Source organism: Caloenas nicobarica, chromosome 1 (assembly GCF_036013445.1).
Source record: "Caloenas nicobarica isolate bCalNic1 chromosome 1, bCalNic1.hap1, whole genome shotgun sequence".
Lineage (NCBI taxonomy): Eukaryota > Metazoa > Chordata > Aves > Columbiformes > Columbidae > Caloenas > Caloenas nicobarica.
The window spans coordinates 201,610,495-201,632,370 of NC_088245.1; the positions used below are offsets into that span (position 1 = coordinate 201,610,495).

Sequence of the window (21,876 nt, forward strand, 5' to 3'; positions counted from 1 at the left end):
TGAGCAGAGCAGTGGTATTTTCTCTAATTCTTTAAACAAGGGCCCAAAATTTCTAGTCTACAGTTTGGGCTGCAGAGATCTCTGTCTACCTGTGTTTGAAAACATCAAACAGTAACTATGACCAAGATTACTGGCTCTCTGTGTAGACGAGTCTTTAGTGAGTCATAATCTAGCCTTCAATCCATCAAATTTTTCACATATATGTAATTTAGCATCTAAGCTCTTCTGTTAAACCCAGAATATCTGGCATTGGATGAAACAAAACTTCATCCTTTGGGCATTCAAAGATGAATGAGGCCATCTGAATGGCTTGTATACAACATTCTGGTATGAAGATTTGTATATATATAGTTGTAGGGATAAATGATAATCTGAACTATGAATAAATTGCTATGTATATAGGTAATTTTTCTGAGCAGCCATACACATAAAGAAAAATCAGAACTCCACTACACTAGACAACATGCCATCTTGCTTAAAAGCCATAAGAATATGAGTCAACATAGAGCCAAAAGAACTATCATTGTTTTTTGTTGTTTCATTTTGCTTTTACAGAGGCGGAGATTGTGCTGAAATTGGCACAAGAGATCTATGGCAGATTTATTTTAGGCATCGCTGAGCAATGCTTATTGTTCCTCCTTTCCAATTACCTGCTGTTCATCCAGGTTGGGCTCACAAAAGTTATTCAGAAACCTGGAAAATATTATTTAATCTAAATGATTAGGAGGAGGATCTAATTTTCATGGGGTTTCTAATTATCTTCCTGATGGCATGTTCACAGTTCTCAAATAACCTCATTTCTCCTACATTAAATGACATAATTGTTTGTACTTCAAATATGACCTTAATCTCAATTTTTCTTGCAACCTGCACTGTTCTTTTACAGAACGAAAACAAAATATCCCCTTTCCAGTTAGGTACTAACAGTGTGAAAATTGTTGCAGTGTCCAGAGAGGAATTTTTCATTTGATTCTGATCAATTAGTACACAAAGTAGTGTTGCTCTATTATTTATTGTTATCTAATTAACTGGAAAGATCTTCCTAAATGGGAAATGTTTTTTCAGTTGAGACTCCTGATATAACCATGCAAATACAAGTACCTATTATTTCCTCAATAAGAAAGATCAAACTAACAGTAACATTTCTCCTCCATTAACAACAGCTATTGAAATACCCATTGTTTTAGACCCGATAGCAACAAATCATTCTTGTTATAAACTTACTGCAGTCCTAACCCAAAACGAAATTCCTGCTGTTCACAATCAAATTATTTCACTATATTGACAAGAACACCAAACTGACAAGTCATTCTTATTTGAACACTATATATGAACATATATGTAGCTCATGATTGCAAAGCAAGCAGTCACTTGTGAATTTGTGTCTCAGATCCTGAGACAGTAAGATACATAACATTTTGTATGACCATTCTCAACAATCTGAAACCATTCACAACAATATAGATTATTTTCATCATCAATTTGTACAAATTTTAATTTAGTCACCATTAATTAAAATATAACCAGCACATTTGTGTTCAAAATCTTAATAGCTACAGTTCAATGCAATGTCATTCCTAATCCTGAGTTGGTTTTAGAGGAACAGTTTTTCTCCATTTATTTTATGCTTTGTATACTCTGTATATGGATCAATTAACACTTTCCTTTGTGTAAAAGTTTCACAAATCATCAGGAGGAGAAACAAAATAAGAAAACATGAGTACAGAAGATGTGCAAGATGATACATGTCTAGAATCTTAAATTACATTAACTAATTAAAAAAAGCAACGACTTCATTTCCAGCAGATAGAGTTTTTATCAGCTAGTGGGAAAACTTAGAAATTGAAACTCCTTGAATAAGATTATCTTAACAGAGCTCAAGTAAACTAAACTCAAAGCAAACTGTTTCACAGTGTAAGAGTTCTTCTTCTACATTGAATAGTGGAACCTAATTTTTTCAAAACCTTTCGCAGTTTCTCCTCTTGAGACACTCTCCTGGGTTCAACCCTTTTATACAATCAAAAGACCATCTCAGAATTTCTCTGTACTTTTTTTTTTAGGCTAAATCTTATATAAATAGTGTCTTTGAACTTTTGTGTGCTGTTTAGTAATGCACTTGTGCCATACTACAATCCCTGTAAAACACTCTGTAAAGAGTTACTGTATAGGAGCCATCCATAAAACCTCCTGCCTACCTACAGATTTTCACTGAGAATTTTTAGGTGGAAGGCCCAATGGTGCTGACTGCAACAGATTTTCTAAATGGAAAGAAACATAACTATTTTGGAAAAAAACATGGCAAACCCAACACCTTCCTCCTATTTTTTATATATATATATATATATATATATATATATGTACCTTTTATCCCTTTTTTAATTAAAATTAGAATACACTGAGGTTTTTTAATTCTGACTTTCATCCTACTATTTTTGACAACCTTGCAGTGGGTTGTCAGAGCCAGAATGAAACAAACAAAAAGTGTTTCTTCAAAATACTTGTAGCTCATTAAGAAAATATTTTTACTAGAGAAAAGCAGAGTTTGTGGGAAGTGTTTTATATTCACTTTCATAATGAGCCATCATTAAAATATCTCACTACAATTTTTTGGTGAGAAACAATGTGTTTGCCACAGTAATAATGGCTGTCATTTTATCAGCCTTCCCTGGAGCAGACCTTGTGTACTTTGATGTCTCTCTCAGTGCTATCGATTTTTGTATACTGCTAGAGATCAAACTTGATTTTGCCCAAACAGTTTGGATCTGCTTGAAAGAAATAAAAGTAGGATAATATCAGGTGTGAATTCTGTCCTGGAGCATTAGGAGGTTCCCACAGTTTCCAGCCAGACTTGCATAGTTTTTATGACTTACAAAATTCAAATATGAAATGTGACTGGACACTTATGATTATAAATTAATGATCTTGCAATATAACCCTCACAAAACTGGCAGCCTACAAGGTTGGAAACTGCAGAAAACCTGTCAGGATTAAGTCACAGCTGGATAAGTATTTCAAATTCCCATTGCAATCCATCCAGGTATGCTTTGTATGTTCTAGAATTCAACTCCATATGAATAAACAGATTAGAAGGAAAACTAGTAATGCAAGTAGGAAAAAAAGATCTATGCATTTCTGGAAGGGGAAAACTGTCATTAAGCTTAATCTTTAAGCAAATCTTTTTAATATCAATTATCAGTTAATTAACAACTATCAGTATTCTTCAGGGATGGAAATAGTCTATGTCTGTGAAACTGTTGATTTTACTTTATTTCAATGTATTATTTATTAACTTGCTGTCCTATACTGGCCCTTTTTATTGCTTGATTTCCACCATTGGGGAAATTATTATGACTTCTACCAAACTTTTCCTAATGTTTGGAAGGAAGTCTTTAGATAACCCTGTGTTGTTCAAACAACATGTCCCAGAGTTCAACCTGAATAAGAACACACAGAACACATTCTATCATGGAAAAGCAGAACTTAACATTCTTAATACCTCGATAACTATACATTCTATCATTATGTGAGACTATTAATCACATAGAATTAATCAATAGAATTAGGATAGACAAGATTAAGTTCACAGAAATATGATGACATGGAAAAAAAATTGGAAGGTCAGGGTCATTCGGTTACATGAGAATATATCTTGTCAGATACACTGATCTCTGTTGAGATGTAAACTAATTTGCTCTAATGCAACATAGCAGAAAGTATTCTCTGATGTCTGAAATTGTACAGGTTCTCCTTTTTTTTTCTGATAATTTCACTATCACAAAGCTACTAGGCAGTAACTATAGAGACAAAAAGAAGAGTTACTTAATTCTCTCCTGTACAGTAATAATATTAAAGTTAACATCTTCTCAAGATAAATAAAAAGATTAAAAAAGGAAGAGAAACTGGAATGAAAATGTGTGAACTTGAAATAAGTGTCTTATGCTATCAAGCATCAAATGTTTTATACTCCCTAGGTTTATATTTCCTAAATTTGAAGAAGCTTTCTGTTGTTTTTATTAGTCAAGATAATTTACTGCTCCAAATCAGCATCCAAGCCTGCAAAGATCTGATTTAACAACCTTGTTTATTACTTGCAAACAATTATTAAACAACTCCTCAAAGTTTCTAATGCATTATAAAGGCAGTTAATGAAATGATGCATTTTCTTTTCTGCTAAAATTTTTATCTCCTCAGATAGAATTTTAGAGTGTATTTATAACCCAGCTTGAAGTAAAATTGAATTGTATGAAATGACTGATTGTCAAGGACATCTGAATAAATTAGCTATTCATTTTATTCAGAATCCATTGAAGGATTTCTTGATGTTTTTATTTAATTTGCTTCATATCAAGGACCTAAGTTACCCTTTGAGACACATCGCAAAAGAAATAAAAGATTAATGAAAGCCCAGGAAGTTTCTACATTCTTACGGAGTTTGACAGAAAGCCTTAATATTATTCTGTTTCTTCCTCATGGATAAATAGAGACCAATGTTGTCATAGGAATGTTTTTCATCACAAACTGTCCAGTCTCTTTGGAACAGGTACTATTTATACATCAAAATCTGAGAATGATGATAAATATATCAAGTAGAATATTTTGGAGAATACAGACTATATAAATTGTTTTATTTATATAGTGTCATTTGGAAAAGCTGTTTAAAATGACAAGCTCTTCCTACGGTTTCTGACAAATGTGCTGACTGAGAAGGATAATGTTAGTTGTGATGCTAACCATTAGAACTCAGAAAGCTGTGTGATATTTAAACTTCAGTGAATATTTGAAATGTTGAAAATGATTCAATTCATTTTATAACCAAAAAGCTTACAAAGCCATTTTCAAAATCTTAGAACTCAGCAGCATAGTTTCAAGAAAATTTTCAGGTACTTGGATGTTTGGTTTAATGCTGTTCTTAATCTCACTTCCTTAATAGTGTCCATCCTCAGCTTTTTCTTTCTCCACAGATAACTTTATTTTCCTCTAAGTCTAATGAGCATCTCTTTTAAGCAGCTGTATTATCCTATGTTTCGGAGTATAACGTACATATATTTTAAAAACTTTGTCATCGCCCTTTAACATTTGTCAATGGACAAGGCAATATAATATAAAATAATTTCTATCAAAAAGAAAAAGTACAATATCATTAATGGAATATTTTAATAGTGATCCCAGATAGATTTTAAAAGGCCCATATTACTGCATTCTGTGGAGGAGGTACAACAAGTTATACATCCTAAATAATAAATATGATTTAACAACGAGGATTTTACTGAATATTTTTTAAAGGTAGATTTATGGAGACTGCAAGGGTAGGTAAAAAGTCTGAGTCTCTTCACTGAGAAACTTGCTCAGTCATACAGGAACGCAAACAATTTACTAAGATGTACCGAAGAATTCCATTACAACAAAGGGGCTCTTCAGAAATCCCAGCAGATAAAAATTAAGGCATGGAAGCCTGGTAGAAATCCATGCGTGTGAAAAAATGAATTGGAAAATTGTTGAAGAGCAGTTCATCTATGTGCAAATGCTTCCCCAATACTCCAGCACAGTTCAGAAGGTTGGATTATCAGAGTCGCATGACAGCCAGCCTTGAAACACAAATTTGCTTGAGGCTGGTATATACTACCCACTTGACATTTAAGAAAATCTGTGCAGTTTTCCTTCACAGATTTTGTTTCTTAGCTCAGTGATGTAGACCGCTGCATTTATCTTTATTTACTCTCTCCGTTTCTTGTACTGTTTTGTGTGCCTAAGTACTGTTAGTACGATATGGAAAATTAATCTGTTGAATTTCTGAACAAAACTGGAACCCAATAAGAGTATGAAGAAATGTCATAAAGAAACAATAGAGCAAGATATGAATAATAAATATGACAATAAAATTCTTTTTTTGTCAGAGTTCAAACTGATTAAAAAGACAGTCAATGTTTGGGTTTTTTTTATTTTCAAAGGTTGATATCGAAAAGATCAGGCTTGTTATGCTAATTCAGTAAAACTAAACACCTGAAACTGAATAATTAGCATAGGTACTAAACCAGCAAAAGAATATAGGAAATGATACAGTAAAACATGCAGCTTTTCGCTGCAGAGGCTGCATACTGTGCAAACAGAAATGTCAACTCGTTATGATGAGTAAACATTTAATTAATTCCATTCTAATCTGTGAGCACATTTTTTTAACTTACTCTGCTAGACTAAGTCATTTAAGTCTGGCTTTTGTAATGATCATACAACACAAGACTAATCTTAGTTCTAGAAAAAGTTATAAGCAAGACAAAAGCCTTGGATTCTCTTAATCTCTCATTCTCTCTGATTTATTTAAAGTCTGGATTCAGTTATGCTGAATTGCTGAAATGCATTTCTGAAGAACTAGAAAGAATAATTAAATGTGGAACATCTTGGAAAAAAAGGAGAATATAGGCACTTATGGAATCATTACTTATTCTAAAAAATCACATTGTTTTGACAGAAAACAAAACCGAAAAGCAATATAATGCAATAATTATGAATCTTTATGCTGCAAAAGAGCAAATAACACAGTTGCCTTTATAGGCAGGTATTCTAACAGAATCAGAGTTATATATAATTTGTACTGAAGTGTTGTACTGCTCCATAAGAAAAATTATTGGAAGGTGTTTTAATTTCAACTTTTGGGAAAAAATCCTAAGCCACTTTTTGGTAATACAATTTATGTACTTATTTACAGAAAAAACATACTGCAGTTATATGTGTTGATGAAATTCAAAACTACCTGGGTAACTATCATTTTAATCAAAGCTATTGTGCTCTTGGTGGTACTTAATCTGTGCATTGAATTGGAGCCTGGAAGTGTAACAGGTCTTTCATAAAGCAACAGGTAAAGTTTTGAGCAATACATCTGCTCAGCTGCCTAACTGTGTGTACCTTGTGTCATCTGAGATGCATGAATGTCCATCTCCTGGCATCCTGCTGCTGTTCTGCATGTGCTGTGTGATATTTGCCTGTCCCCTGTGGATGTTTTGGATGCCTGAGGGTTTCTCAGTGTGGTAGTGGCCACTTGCACTGAGGCAACTGAACTGCGCCCTAAAGAAACAGACATTACTGAGAAAGCAGATTTGCTTCTCTTTGACAGTGGCAGAGCACAAGAATAGCAAGAAGGAGTAACTATCCTAAACGAAATACATCAGGAGGTGTCAGATTGCACCTCAGTCTTCAGACATCTAAATATTCTCCTAACTGTTAGATGTTTTAAATGATACTGTCTCCTTGAACACCTTTCCTTTGATGATCGCTGCAGTAAATGCATCCATATGTTGAAAAACAATAAAATCATGGTTCTTAAATTAGCTGGAGTACTTTTGGCTTAGTGTTTCTGCTTCTATGTGGTACCCAGGAATAATGATTTTCTTACCATCGTTTCGCAGTGTCAAAGGTGTAGGAGGACTCAAAACTCTGGCATTTGTCACTGTGTTTTTCACCAGGCATATGTAGCTGCCAACATCAGATGTTTGCACCTTGGAGATGTAGAGATTGCCTGTCTCCTGAGAGATGAAGCGCCTGCTATCTTCTGCGACAAAAGATGGGAATTCATTAAATACCCAGCTATAGATGATCTCTGAAAGAAAACAGAAAAAATAAACGAAAGCAATTATGGAAACAATATTGTGTAATGTTAATGGTTATGCTGAATAAATGTTCATGATTTTTTAAAATAATCTAGAAAAAAACAAAAGCTAAAGGTTTTTAAACTGTTTGTTTGCTTGTTTTGTTTGTATATTTTAGAAATGAAGAGAATAATTCTTTTTCTTTCCTTGGAATTTCGGAAGCAACATAAGTATTGAATCCACAGGACAGATTTAGTTCAAGAAAATTAATTGAATTATTCAACAGACTCAGAAGTCACCCGTAAAGTATTACATAATTCCCTTTTCTAATCTTTCAGGTCAATCCAGAAATACTATATAAAGCATTCTTTTCTCTACTCGTTCAAAATTTCAGTAAACTGTAGCAAGATGCATTCTATAGAGCCAGGGATGACTTTTCCATATGAACGTCTGTTTTTAAAATCAGGAAATTCTAGTAACTGTTCAATCTACCTCACAGGTAGGATTACCACACTAGATTTCTATCTTCTACTTATGCTTTAGCGAAGAGAACCCTTCCTATATGCAACTTAAATTGCTATGATCAATGAATAATTCTTTAAACCAAAGCTACCAACTGCTTTGCCTCATAATCTGATGGATCAAGACTAATCAAAGTTATCTTTAAAAAAAGGTAATTAAAACCACTGCCTTGGTTTTCATTTTTATCCCACAAATCATTCAGTTCACCTGAAAAGTATATATTTTTCCTTTTATACTCATAATAATTGCTTGAGAAAAAATATAATTTCCTATTTTCCTGTATGAGATTATATCACAAGTTATTAAAAACCTAGATGCGTTAATGTCTCTGAATTGGAGTTATCAGTAAAGCTAATGAGATTCTCGTTTAGCAGGGAATTCCTTTCAGGGAATTATTCATGTGGAGTTCCAACAATTGAGACATTAAAGCCTTAACCTTATGCTTTTCTACATGTCGTTCTCCTTTCAGTCTTGTCTTCCACTGTTTCGTTTTGTCTTCACACTTAAAAAAAAATATTCTACACTACTTAAAGTGGCACATTAGCTGTAAAGCAATTTCTTCTGTAATCCCCCCTGTGAAGGCCTTTAAAGAACTGACTCCAAAATAAGAAACCTAAAGCAAGGTCAGATATATAAAATCCCTGCTACTTCTCCAAGATGCAAACTGCTTCATTAATATAGTGAGTCCCAAGTTTTCAGACTCAGATTTCTTCGGTGACTGCTCTCAGCTTCAGCAGCGATATGAAGACAGTAATTGCACATATGTCAGTCTGTCTCATACTTTTATCTCCTCTACAGTTAAAATGTTTCCTTGATATCAAGTTAGCTAGAAAAGAAAAGGGTCAAAGGAGTGAGAGAAAACTCCTCAGAATTTAAATTTTTCTGTGTGCTTTTCTGCTAACGATAGGAACTGGTATAGCTGTTCATGGTACAAGAAATGTGAAACACATTAACATCCTGGCTAAATACATGACATATGTGCAGTTGGACTTTAACAGTCTAGAAAGCATTAGCTTGTAACTGATCTGTCCTTTCTATCTCTGTGTTGTACCACTCCCTGACATTTTGGTCAAAAAGGAATGGAAAAGCACAATGACCAGGTTTTTTTAACCAATATAAGCCAACATGCAAGCAGTGACGTAGAGATGCAGGATGTTCCAGATTAATTTTAAAGAAGTTCAGTCTAGTTTTAAAGTCAGATTAAAATTTTCTTACGAAAAACCGATGGTATTAATACAAAAATGCTCTGTTAAAGGACTAAATCTATTTAACCGACAGTAAGGGAAGACTTCTCCAAAACAGGGCATTATGCTGCACACATTGACATTTTGCTTAAACCCTTTTTTTCAGATCTAATTGTAATTCTGAGTGGTTACAAGGGACCCTGAGAAGTTCAGGGCTCACAGAGCTTTCTGTCCAAGTGTTCAGAATTTCCTCCCCTCTTCTGTTATGTTTCAGGCAAAATGCTAATTAGCCAAAATATTTCTCTCTGAAAATTTCATTGCCACATTTTGCTATGATGTCTTATCTGGGAGAAATGATTCATGGCAGCATAACATTCTACAAAGTGATGATGAACATGCAAGTTCAAGGAAAATGCATAGGCTTTAATTGAAGACACCTGTTACCAATTCAAATGGAAAGCAATCAGTCTCACTAATTGCTCTGCCTTAAAAGTAGTTCAAACCAAATTAAAAATAGTCATCATTGTGGGTTCATTGGTAGTCCATGTAGAATAGAATTTTCTCCATTTGTACCCCAAAACCACACAGAGGTAATTTTTCATGTATTAATTACAACTACTCCTAAGGAACAGATTTCAGGAAATAAATTTTTTGTGCCTTAAAGGAAATGGAGTACTTGGTCTTTCTGGTGCTGAATCCAGGGCGTATACTGTTATTTTGTCACCTTCTAAATGATTTTTCCTGTTTAAAATGGAGTGAAGGAGGAATGGGTACTGGGATAGAGTACTGAGAAAAAAGTAACAGAATTTCTGGCAAACCTAATACTCAATTCATCTATGCTGTTAAACTGCAGTTAGTATTTTTATTTATGCATACCTACAGCATCTATATTCCAGCCAGGAGGCCAAACTTCAAGACACAGACAGAAGTGCTAACAGTTTACTTCTCAGTCATTGTTAGCCCATTGAAACAGAAGGAATTATTTCTATTTTTCATTTCTAAAAAGCAAAACCATGGGAACACACTTCCAAATATCTGAAAACTTTTAATCTGAAGGCTCAGATCTGGAATTGATCTGGAATTCTGCACTTTCTTTGCAGGTGAGAAGCTCCTTACACACTTTATGAAGTTTCTCTCTGATTAGGCCTGTTTAATGAGTTCAGCAGATTCTTAAATATAATTTTGAGGGTTATGTCCATACAATATTCATAGGCTTCGGTGGAAATATCTTCAGAAAACTCTACAATTTTCAATGCACGCTATGCAGAACAGTCAGAAACAACCACAGCTGGCTTGGGATCTGGGGACCCAGCAGTTTTTAGCTGACAGAAATTGATGGATGATCTTGAAGAAGCGAACAAAAGGGTCTTAAGAAAATGACTGCAATTATGGGAAAATGGGTGTACTTTGACATTGATCTATTGTACAAATGTGTCACTCTTCTAATTTTGCAGCCATGGTAGAGGATGAAACATGCATTGCTGTTCATATTCTAAGGCTCTGAATGTTCCCAGTTTGTATGCCAGCAAAATTAAAATTTAGGGTTCTTAAATCACAGAGTTGCTCATGAAGGCTCTCCTAATACAAAACCTGCAGATTTTTTTTTTTTTTTTCTTCTGGCAGTATCATGTATAAGAGGATACCCAAATGATTGCAGTGACATATAAAAATAACCAATAAACAGAGAATGATGGAGAATCAACATGTAAAACGTTGTTGTCTATCTATAGACAAGTCTGTCATCTATAGTACATGCACAGTAATATATTCTAAAACAACAGTGAATGTAGTTACATGCCACAAGTCTCACAGAAGTACAGCACAAGAGCACATGTAAACTACAAGAAGAGAGGCTTGCATTTAATATTATGTGAAATCCCACTCTTACAAAATGGCAAACTGTGGAGTGAACTTTCTGAATTTGAGAACAAGAAGCCTAAGACCAGACAGATGACACTAAGCCTATTTGAACACAGCTCACTGCAGTTGTTAGTGAACTTCAAGCGTATATTTTCCTATGATAGCTTAGGTTAAAAGATTTTAGAATCAGTATCATTTGGCTAAGCACAAAGCACAAGCGTCATGGTACTAACTTTTTTAATGGGAGGCTAAACTCCAGAGTTGCATCTCAAGTCTGACAAGTCAATAATGATGAGCTTCAAGAGATTTTGAAGCTAAAAGTCAGTGCTACCAAAATATAAATCAAGCAACTGCAACTGTAAAATCAGGAAGTAATTATTCTAGATATGAACCACCTGAAGTCACCTCCTTTTGAGAAAATACTGAATAAATGGTTTCTCCATGCTGTACTCATTTTGCTTTCAATAGGGAAAAAAAGTTTAAATGAAAATAGGAAACTGTCAATACTGCAGTTTAGAGTATTTTTACAGAATATGTACTGAGCTTATTTTTTATTTTTATGCCCATCTATTTTATTCTTAATGTGACACCTATGGCAAAACTACAAAGATGATACACAGCCCTTCCTGGAAATTACAGTTCACTACCAACACAAAAAGAAATGTTTACGTAGATACTATTCATCTTCACAGAGAGTAAAAAGACAGAGAAATTATGAATTAGAGGGGCAGTTGTAAATTGGCATTCTCCTGTGGCTTGGGCTGGAGGACTGATCTGCTGATAGGTTCTGTTACATGCAAAGTCTCAGTTTTAAAATGATTTAAGTCATTTTGGTAACCATAAAACTGGTATTTCCTTTTATGAATGACCATCCTTGTTTACAGAAAAACGTCTCCAAGGAGTTTTTTATCTGTTTTCTGAAGGTCATCTGGAAAGCCTTCCAATGTCCAGTTTGTTTCTGTGTTTTATTAAGTGCTTTTTAGTGGGCTATGTAGGTGAAAATCTGGGTCAGATGGTGATTAAATAGTGAGAAGAGAGCATCTATCATCTGCCAAAAGGAATATATGGTGTGAAATTTTGTTTATGGTAATTTCTTAAATGATTTTTGTAGATCAATCTTTCTGTTTCACAACACTAATTCCTAAACTGTCACAATGTGACGTATTTCCCATAATGGATGAAGCTGGAATACTGACATATCAGCATTTATGTTAGTGCTGTATTGTGGTTTTGGAGATACCATTCTGATGCAGAAAATGTCCGTACTACGGTAATGCAAAAGTCTTTCTGTCATTGTGGGTCAGTAAGAAACAACCCCTTAAGTACTGCAAGGAGACCTGTGCTGGAGGCATTCAGATAGCACCACATATTCATTCCTGTGTTTGTAAGTGCCTGAATATTTCCCAGATTTGCTTCAAGGCTTTTCTCCTGAAAAATTGCTTGTTTCATCTTTTTAACATGCAGTTTCTGGACAGCCTTTTCATCAGTCCTGTCAGCTAAGGGGTAGTTTGGGTGGCAAGTGAAGCTATAACAAGAAAGTTGCCATTCAGACTCCTTGAGGAGTACAGTGGGCTGTACAATAGTTAAATATTGCATCTTCAAGGGCAAAGCATGCAAACACACATCCCATAATTGCACTTTGTGTATGTACAAGAAATAAGTCTGTTTTGTCTTATTTCTGTGATGCAATGGGTTGTATATTACTCCATCCTCTCCAGTACCCTGTTGGGAAAACATATTTCTCCTCCTTTGTTTCGGTTTTTCTCTGATTACCCCAATTCCACAAGATGGCAGTACTTGATGAATAAATGGTACTGATGCCTGATGACAGCCAAGATCTGAGATAATCTGGGAGTTTTAGCAACTCAGAAGAGTTTGGGGTTTTTAAAATAATAATAAAAAAATAAACAGCAAAAGGTGTAATCAAGATTAGAGTCTGAATTTGCTATACATAGCTATAAACCATGAAATTCACATGATGGTTTTGCTTTCAGAAATATTTTGGTTTAACAAAAGTAAGTATTGGGAAAAATATACGCTCTGTTGAAAGCAGCAAACCTCAGCTTATCTCAAACTCAGTTTTAAACTTTAGCATCACATTTGCTGTTTAGATATTCTGTGTACCAACCACAGAATAAGAGTGCAATGTATGGCATACTCTAATGATGTAGACCACAGTCAGAAGGAGGACGGCTTCTCTTTAGCTAAGATGAATGATAGCTAGGGGTTGTTCCTCCAGCCTCCCACCACAACCAGGTAAATAATTTTGGTGTATTTCTTTGTGCTGCCGTGGTTTATTATCAGTGCTCATTAATCCCCCAATAAAATATTTAATGAAGGTAATTTATATGTTGTATTGTAATGCACCCACATAGAGCAGATATTGTCGATTTATCAGCTAGCAATGAAGCTGCTTCTTTTCTGCTTGAGGGCTCTGTATCTACTGCTCATTTGCCTGAAACACAATTCTACCAATCATGTATTTGTCTTTGTTCAGATTTAATTACAGTGATAAATATTCAAATATTTTCTTTCTTATAACCATTCAAAAAGCCAATAACTAAAAGTATGGTAGACGAGATAAGTGCACTGTCAGCACTGATCTTGTACTGAAGGATACAAATACTACATTGCATTACCAGTGTACACAGCCAATATAGCCTCATTTGTACATTTGATATGTATGAAATGTAGCCAGTCACTGAAATGTGCAAAGACAGATGAAATCTCTTTCTCATACACATGATGTTTAAAGAGACCACATAGCATACAACAAAAATATGACTTCTGGGAAGGAAGGATGCTAGGGAAAGGTTGCTAGATTATTCTGTATATATGATTGTCACTGGCTACTCATTGCAAGCCATTTCTCTGATGTACTGATACTTTTGGATTCTTATTCTGTGCTCTGCAGTGATTGTGACCTCTTGCAGTTCAGAGGCATTAACAAATGCTTAATATGCCTTTCTTTCCACTAGGCCACTCACACTTCCAAACAAAAAAAATTAAATCTGACATCATTTGTTCTTGACAAATCTATATTGGCTGTTTCTTAACACATCATTATCACCATTATCAAATTCAGTGTTTAATATTATGTCACAGTAACTTTGCAGAACTCAAACTCAGCCTGACTACAGGCCCTCAGCTATTGAAAAAAAAAAAAATCTGCTATTGATACTAATCTACTATTAGGTAGGAATGGAAATCAATACTTGTGTAGAAAAATCTTGAATGCTCCATATACAGTGATGTTTGGTGTTTTATATACAGTGTTTTATAACATGACAGGTAATGTAGATGTCTCTGTGCAATGCTCTTTTCTATGAAAAGCAGAAGAAAAGTGAATGGTAAAAAGGAATAAGGTTAAACAGCCTAAATAAGTAATACCAGAGAACTTGATTCAGAATTCAGAGCACTAGTACTGGAGCTCTTTTAATCAATATTACTGACTAGAACTATTGAAACATCTATGGCCAGCAGAACTAGGTGGGTGATTGTCCCTGTGTACTCGGCACTGGTGAGGCTGCACCTTGAATCCTGTGTTCAGTTTTAGGCCCCTCACTACAGGAAAGACATCGAGGTGCTGGAGAGAGTTCAGAGAAAGACAGTGAAGCTGGTGAAGGGTCTGGAGCACAAGTCTGATGAGGAGCGGCTGAGGGAGCTGGGGCTGTTTAGTTTGGAGAAAAGGAGGCTGAGGGGAGACCTTATCGCTGTCTGCAACTGCCTGAGGGGAGGTTGTAGCATGGAGGGTGTTGGTCTCTTCTCCCGAGTAACAAGTGATACAATGAGAGGGAACAGCCCAAAGTCGTGCCAGGAGAGGTTTAGATTGGATACTTGGAAAAAATTGTTCACTGAAAGGACTGTCAGGCATTGGAACAGGCTGCCCAGGGAAGTGGTGGAGTCACCATCCCTGGAAGTATTTAGAAGATATATAAACATGGTGCTTAGGGACATTGGACTATATTATCTTAAAGGTCTTTTCCAACCTAAATGATTCTATGATCTATAATTAGTAATTTCCAAAGACAAGAATTAGAGATAATTTTGTTCCAGCATTAGAAAGGTTAATCAAGTAGACTCACACCATTATAAGTTCATCAGCTTCAATCTTAGATGAAATAACACAATGACTGATACGAGACTTTATTAATATCCAATTTAAAAAGTGAGATGTAATTAACAATATTGGAAGAAAATAAATCTAGTCAAACTAACTTAGTATGTTTTTATTGTTCTTTTTATCAACAAAGACAGCAAAGTTTCAGTAATATACCTAGAACTCATGTTTTATAAAAGAACATGCTGATTAAAATAATTGGAATAACCTCAAAATTAACTTACTGTGCACTGAAAGTATTAAAAACTGACTGCAAAGCATGATCAAAGAGATAAGTTCTAGAAGTCTTTGTCCTCTGCTGCTGAACATCTTAACAGTTAAAAACAAACCTATGCAGTTTAAAAGCGCTGATCTATGGCAGATACAAAACTTGGTAGTAACAAATCTGCAGGATGAATCACTGGTCAATTCTGATTTGGATAGCTTATTATTAGAACTTTTTTTTATGATGGAAATTTTTTGAATGTACAGTAACACGATTATTTCTGAATAATTTGGATGAACAACAATTTTGTGGTACTAACTGTTGTGCTCATATGGAAAGTGTGGCATCAGATAATAATGAGGATATTGTTTAATGCTCAAGAAAACACTTCCCTGTATAGAATATTTATATGTAGAAATTATTTTATCTGGCAAACCATTCAACAGAATTTAAAATAAATTTATTTTTCTTCTTTTTTCTCTTTTACGCTTTACATCTCTCTTGTTCTCTGGTGATGCCATGATACTTGATTTTCTCTACATTTTAATGGCACAGGTGTGATATTTACTCCAGCATTGTCTATTTTTTCTTACACACAATCAAAAGTAATACTCTGGAGCAGTGTTACCTGCAGTGAACCCCAGAATCCTGAATTCAAGTGGGTTTCTGTATTACATTGCAATTTAATTTTATGACTACTGCAGTGATAACAATAGATTAATGCATTTCAAAGACATAACTAGGACATTCATCAAAACTAAAAAAAAACCCCACCAAAATAATGATAGGATGATGATTAAACTGGATCCAAATTCGTGGAGTATTGCTCTGTCAAGTACAAGAGTGACATTATCTCTTTTTCAGCTGCGAGATTAAAAATCTCTGCATCCCTATCTTTCCCTTATTCATCATTCAGTAACAGAATCTCTGTTAAGAAAATTCTGTAATTTGGCTGAAAATATTCAATAGTACTCCAATTATCAGAGTATCAGTCTCTCAATGAGTTTAAATGTATGTTTCAGTTTGGCTTTTTGCACTTCTAAGAAAGAAAGGAACTTGAATTTGCCACTTTATCCCTCATTCACCTTGATTCCTAATGGCAGGAAGGATTAACAGTAGCAGGAAGATTTATTTAACATGATTTAATTTCAGGCCTCTGGGTGTAGAAATGAAAAGAAAAGGCTACTGCAGTTCTAGTTTATAATTCAAAACACAATCTTTTCTAACAGCCTTCACCACCCTTTACATGCTATTGTCATAGGAATTGCATTGGCAAAAACTGAGTACTTGGAGTCTGTAGAGTCACTTTTGTATAGCTGCACATCTTGAACTTAAGATATACCCCACTGCCTCTGCTTTATACTCTCTTGGTGCCAGGTGTTTTAGGATAGATTTAAAGGCTTTTTCTGGGTCTACCTGCAGGCCAGTGTTTGGCGAATTTCAGTATGGCCATGACACAATCTGATTGATGGGTCTTCCTTGGACTTGCTCCTCTGCTCCTATGGTATTTATTATTCTAAGATCTCAAATCAAGGGCAGTAGCATTTCATCACTTTTATACGGGGAAACTGAAGAAGATGGCAGGAATTGACTTCCCAGCAGTCATGAATCAGTCAAAGTGAAATCTTCACTAATATATAATTCCTTTAATTTCTAATACTCCTTCCTCTCCTCACCAGCTCTTTGCACATCTAGAAGAAATGCCAAAGCAAACACAAAAGAGTTAATAGTCAATGAATCCTTAGGAACTGTGTAGATGAACATTGGAGATGGGTAGCTACCCTCTCATTCTCCCTTTGAATTTGATTTTCAAATGCTTAAAAAAATAATTAGCAATATAAATAGCATAATCTCCCAGATGCTCCAGGTCTAGTGCTTGGCTCTTTCTTGGTATATTTTCTAGGCTTAAATGTACCAGCTTCCTGAACACAATGGAACATGTGAACATATGCTTCAGAGAATAACATATACCAGATTTATAGTCCCCAAAAGACAATTTAAAATACTAAGAATGACAGTGACAGATTATTTTTTAATCTTAATTAAAAAATAACTCGAAGTGCAGATGAAAAGGAAGATACATGTCACATTAGCAAACTGCCCTAGAATACTCATAATGCTGTTCAACCATGTTGTACAAATAAATCACTACAAATAACCTCAGCAACAATCAATCATATAAAATTTAACAATGTAGAGGCTGTAACTCTTACCTGTTCCTACATACAGACAATACACTGTTGAGTCCCTGTGCACATTGTTCTGCACTACTGGAAACCCAGTGAACTGCTTCCATCCGTCTTCTACTTGTCACATAATTGTTATTTAGAGATAATACATAGCCTTCTCTCACCTTACTTTCAGCCTAGGGTAGTGTCCCATGATTATCATCTCTCCTCCTCAACCCCTTAGCAATAGCAGTGAAAGTGACTCCTGATGTGTCACATTATATATCCATATCACAGAGGGAAAAAAAAAATCCAGTCCAACTGTCCCTGATTTTTTTTCCTAAAAGAAACATCATTATTAAAGAAATTCAAACAACAGGCAATTCTGCTCCCTCCTATGCTGAGTATGTGCATAGTTTTCAGAAAACTAATTATGTTTTTCAAAGCCCTTTTCCTTTTAAACATGAAGTATGATGTTGTAAAGTCACAAGATCTGGACTGTAAATCAGGGCAATTTTAGTATTTTCTTGAAATTGCCTTTTTAGATTATCCTCTCTTATCCTCTGTAAAATGGGTAGTACTCCTTCCTTTCATCTTGCATTTGGCAGAGCTGAAAATAGACTCTTCAGGATTGAAACTACATGATAGTTTGCTAAACTCCTAACGGAACTTGTTGTTCTGCAGGAAAACCCAAACTGGGATAAACCCTTCATCAGTAATATCTACATACTTCTTTCCATTCTCCTTTCTTGCTGAATTTTCATCCCTGCAGTCTCCAATGGAAGACTCTCTTAATTATTGAAAGAAGAAAATGCCATGAAAATTAATGCTTCAATTAACCAATAAATGAAGTGAAATTTTCCAGTTGCAGATTCTCCACTCTAGGGTAATAGCATCAACACAACAGGAATTGTATTAGCTGGCTAATGAAGTCATCAGCAATGATTTTAACAATATTGGAACATAGCATGAGAACACAGGAGATAGAAGTGGGCAATCAAATTATCAGAGTTAAGTGTGATATTAATCATTGCATTGTTAAAAAGATGGCATTATGATCAAAAAGAAGTCACTTTTTCACTGTTACTGCTCTGGAAACATCTTTTATTGTCAGAAGATAAAGGATGCACATGTGCTGCTGCACAGTAGTTTGGATTTGGCTGTAATAATTCAGATTTTTGTCTGAACTCTATGATATTATGCTTATAGCTATTCTGTCATTTTCTCCTTGGAAAATCCAAGCAATTGCCTTCAATGTATTTACCATTAAGATACAACTACCTTCATGCCAGTTACAATAGTATTGGGTAGGAAAAAAACCCATAAATACACCCAGATATATATTTCAAAGCAATTTCTAGTTTCCTCTTAGAAAGAGAAAATGAAAACTAAATATCCCAACTAGAATTGTTTTCATACTTCTTCATGTATTTGGAACAATCTTCCTGAACTGATTAAATAAGGCTATATGAAAATCTGTGTGTCTCATTAAGCATTGTATCACCTCAAATGGTTGCAAGTTCACTTTCATATCATACTTACAAAATAAGGAATAAGTGACTTCATTCTACAGGGAAACTCGTTAATGGCATCTTACAGAACTCAGATCAGTTCAGTCCAAAGCTTTCTCCTCATGACGCAAGGCTGACCACCTAACATTTTCAGTAGTTGTCTCTACCAGAATCGCTGCTGAATTCAGTTGATCACACCTAGTCTGGGAAGAGCTGCATTTTCTGAAAACTCCACTGCTTTCATCCTTTTTTTAATCCTTTAAGATTTCCCCACAATGGTAACGGAGAGAAAAAGCTAGACTCCAGACCCTTAGGAATGAATAATTTCTCATGTCTTCCTCCTTATGTTTCCTCTTGTTTCAGCTGTCTGATCAGCATTGTATTTCTGGATGCTCCTCCTCAGTTACATTGATTAACATGTGCGCTCTCGCTCTATTCTTTTCTGTAGTATGAAGTGGAGTGGTAATTGGGATTAATTAAGAATTTCCTCTCTTAAACAAAATGTGCTTTCTGACATTTAACTAACTGACATGTTTGTAAAACGGTATTGTTCCAGACACCAGCTTAGTAAAACATCAGAACTAAATAGCAAATGGATTCTAATAGGAAGGTTATTATGAGAGGGTCAATTTTGTGAGAGCCTGTACCTCTGTGGCTGCAACTGCTGTATGCTACTCCAATCTTAAATCTATTAATGCTGGGATTCTGCTATTTTAGAAGTCATATAGCCTGTGCCAAAGAAAAAGTTTTTGCAACACTGTTTCCTACTTTAATTGGTACCTTTACAACACTGTTTGCAGAAATGTGGTTGTGATACCATGAACACACATTTCTGTTAAACCTGGAAGGACAATATTGTCTTGTTTAATCGCCGGACCGAAGGGTTGCTGATAGTTATGTCTAATTTGTTGGGACATCTCAGTAACAGGATAGTAACTTGTCTCCAGGGAAGAGGAGCTTACCCACTGCAGACGCATTTCATCATTATTGTCCCATTTGTCAAGCTGTAGACAAATAGCCACACACAGCTGGCACCTGAAAGGCAATAGAGCACGAGCCTGCAGGCCAACACGCTCAATGCATTTTTTAAATTAAATAATCTCCTATGTTTCCTTCCCTTTCCCGTGGTGTCTCATTGCACTTTGATTCTCCTGAACTGGCAGATGGGGTAATAGTTGTTGACAGTAGTGTGGCTGTGCAACCACAGCACACGTCCCTTAAGCAGAGCCTTGTTAGGGCTGCCCCTTCATCCAGCGTTGTGTGCTGGCTTAATTGGCCAAGGTCAACCAGCTTTCTCTCACTATGTTTTCATAGTCCCTGAGGGGAAGAACACCTCCAGTGAGTGATCCAGTGAGTCTATGGACATTAAACTTTTCGTTGCTAGTGTATCTTAGCATATTTTCTGAAATAATTATTAGTGTTTTTAAGGGGGTGGGGATGATTTATCAACAGTTATAACACTTGGAAAAGTTTTGTTTGTTTGTTTGTTTGTTTTATAAATGCTAAATTACAAGTTGGTTGGGAAAATTCATTATGGTTGGACTAGTAATGCATTTGTGTTCATTTACTACTTTTCAAATTATGAAAAAAAATGAAGAGAAAATCTAGACTTCTATGTCAAGAAAGTTTAAATAGGCAATAATTTTTTATCCATATGAGTACTATGCAGACATTGCCTAGAATTTGGGGCACATGCAGATCATTAAAATGTAATTAAAATCTAATAATAACACATTGCCAACAGACGGGGAATAACTCCTCATTGGCAATCATAGCTTGTTACAATGCTACCCTACAGAAAATTCTATAATTCCCAAACTCTTGAGTTTCATATCCTCAGATGCATGCCTTCAACAAGATTGAGGAAGGAAACCCTGTAAAGTGCTCCAGGGAAGTCAGGAACAAAATTACTGGTCATGTACTGAGTAATGAAAAGACCATAGAAGAAAAAAAAAGAAGTTAATTGTGTTTGTTCATTCCATAATGAAAACTACTGGCATAGTCATCAATCAGTTGCACAGATAAAGAATTCCTACATTGGCCCATGTCAGAGGCCATGAGCATTCACTTTAATGATAATACACATGGGAATTAGTATTACTAGACAAGAAAGTTTCAAAAGCAATCTAGTAAAAGTGATAAAGTAGGGGATGCAAGAGGAAAACATCTTTATGATTCTTTCGGGGAAAAATTGTGAGTCAAGAGACGAGATGACCCTATGGAATTAACTCAGAATTAGAATAGGAATATAGAGTTTGAAGGACTATGTATCTGTCTTCTAAAATATTTTTTCTCTCATTATTGAAAAGTAAAGTTCAAGCTTCATTAGCATTCTGTTAAAATCAAATGAACACAAAAATATAGTAAAAGCTAAGAGGGAAGTGTAGGAACTTTTCAATTCATAACTAACTCATTCAGTTGATACATGTGGCTCTCAAAATAGTGTCTTTAAAATATTTTACATATACATTATTATCATTTATGTCTTATGGGTATGTCAAGAATTGATAAAGTTACGTGCCCTTGGGGCCAAGAAGGCCAATGGTATCCTGGAGTGCATTAGGAAGAGTGTGACCAGCAGGTTGAGGGAGGTTATCCTCCCCCTCTACTCTGCCCTGGTGAGGCCTCATCTGGAGTAGTGTGTCCAGTTTTGGGGTCCCCAATTTAAAAAGGACAATGAATTATTAGACAGGATCCAGTGGAGAGCTAGAGAGATGATTAGGGGC

At 35.2% G+C, this 21,876-nt stretch overlaps 1 protein-coding gene across 1 annotated transcript in view; it reads right to left on the reverse strand.

Annotated features, from left to right (window-relative positions):
* CNTN5 (contactin 5) overlaps positions 1-21,876 on the reverse strand; it is a 361,776-nt gene that overhangs the window by 167,553 nt on the left and 172,347 nt on the right. The window contains exon 6 of the mRNA XM_065645468.1: positions 7,388-7,591. Coding sequence (XP_065501540.1) covers positions 7,388-7,591 — 204 coding nt within the window. The remainder of the gene's footprint in view (positions 1-7,387; positions 7,592-21,876) is intronic.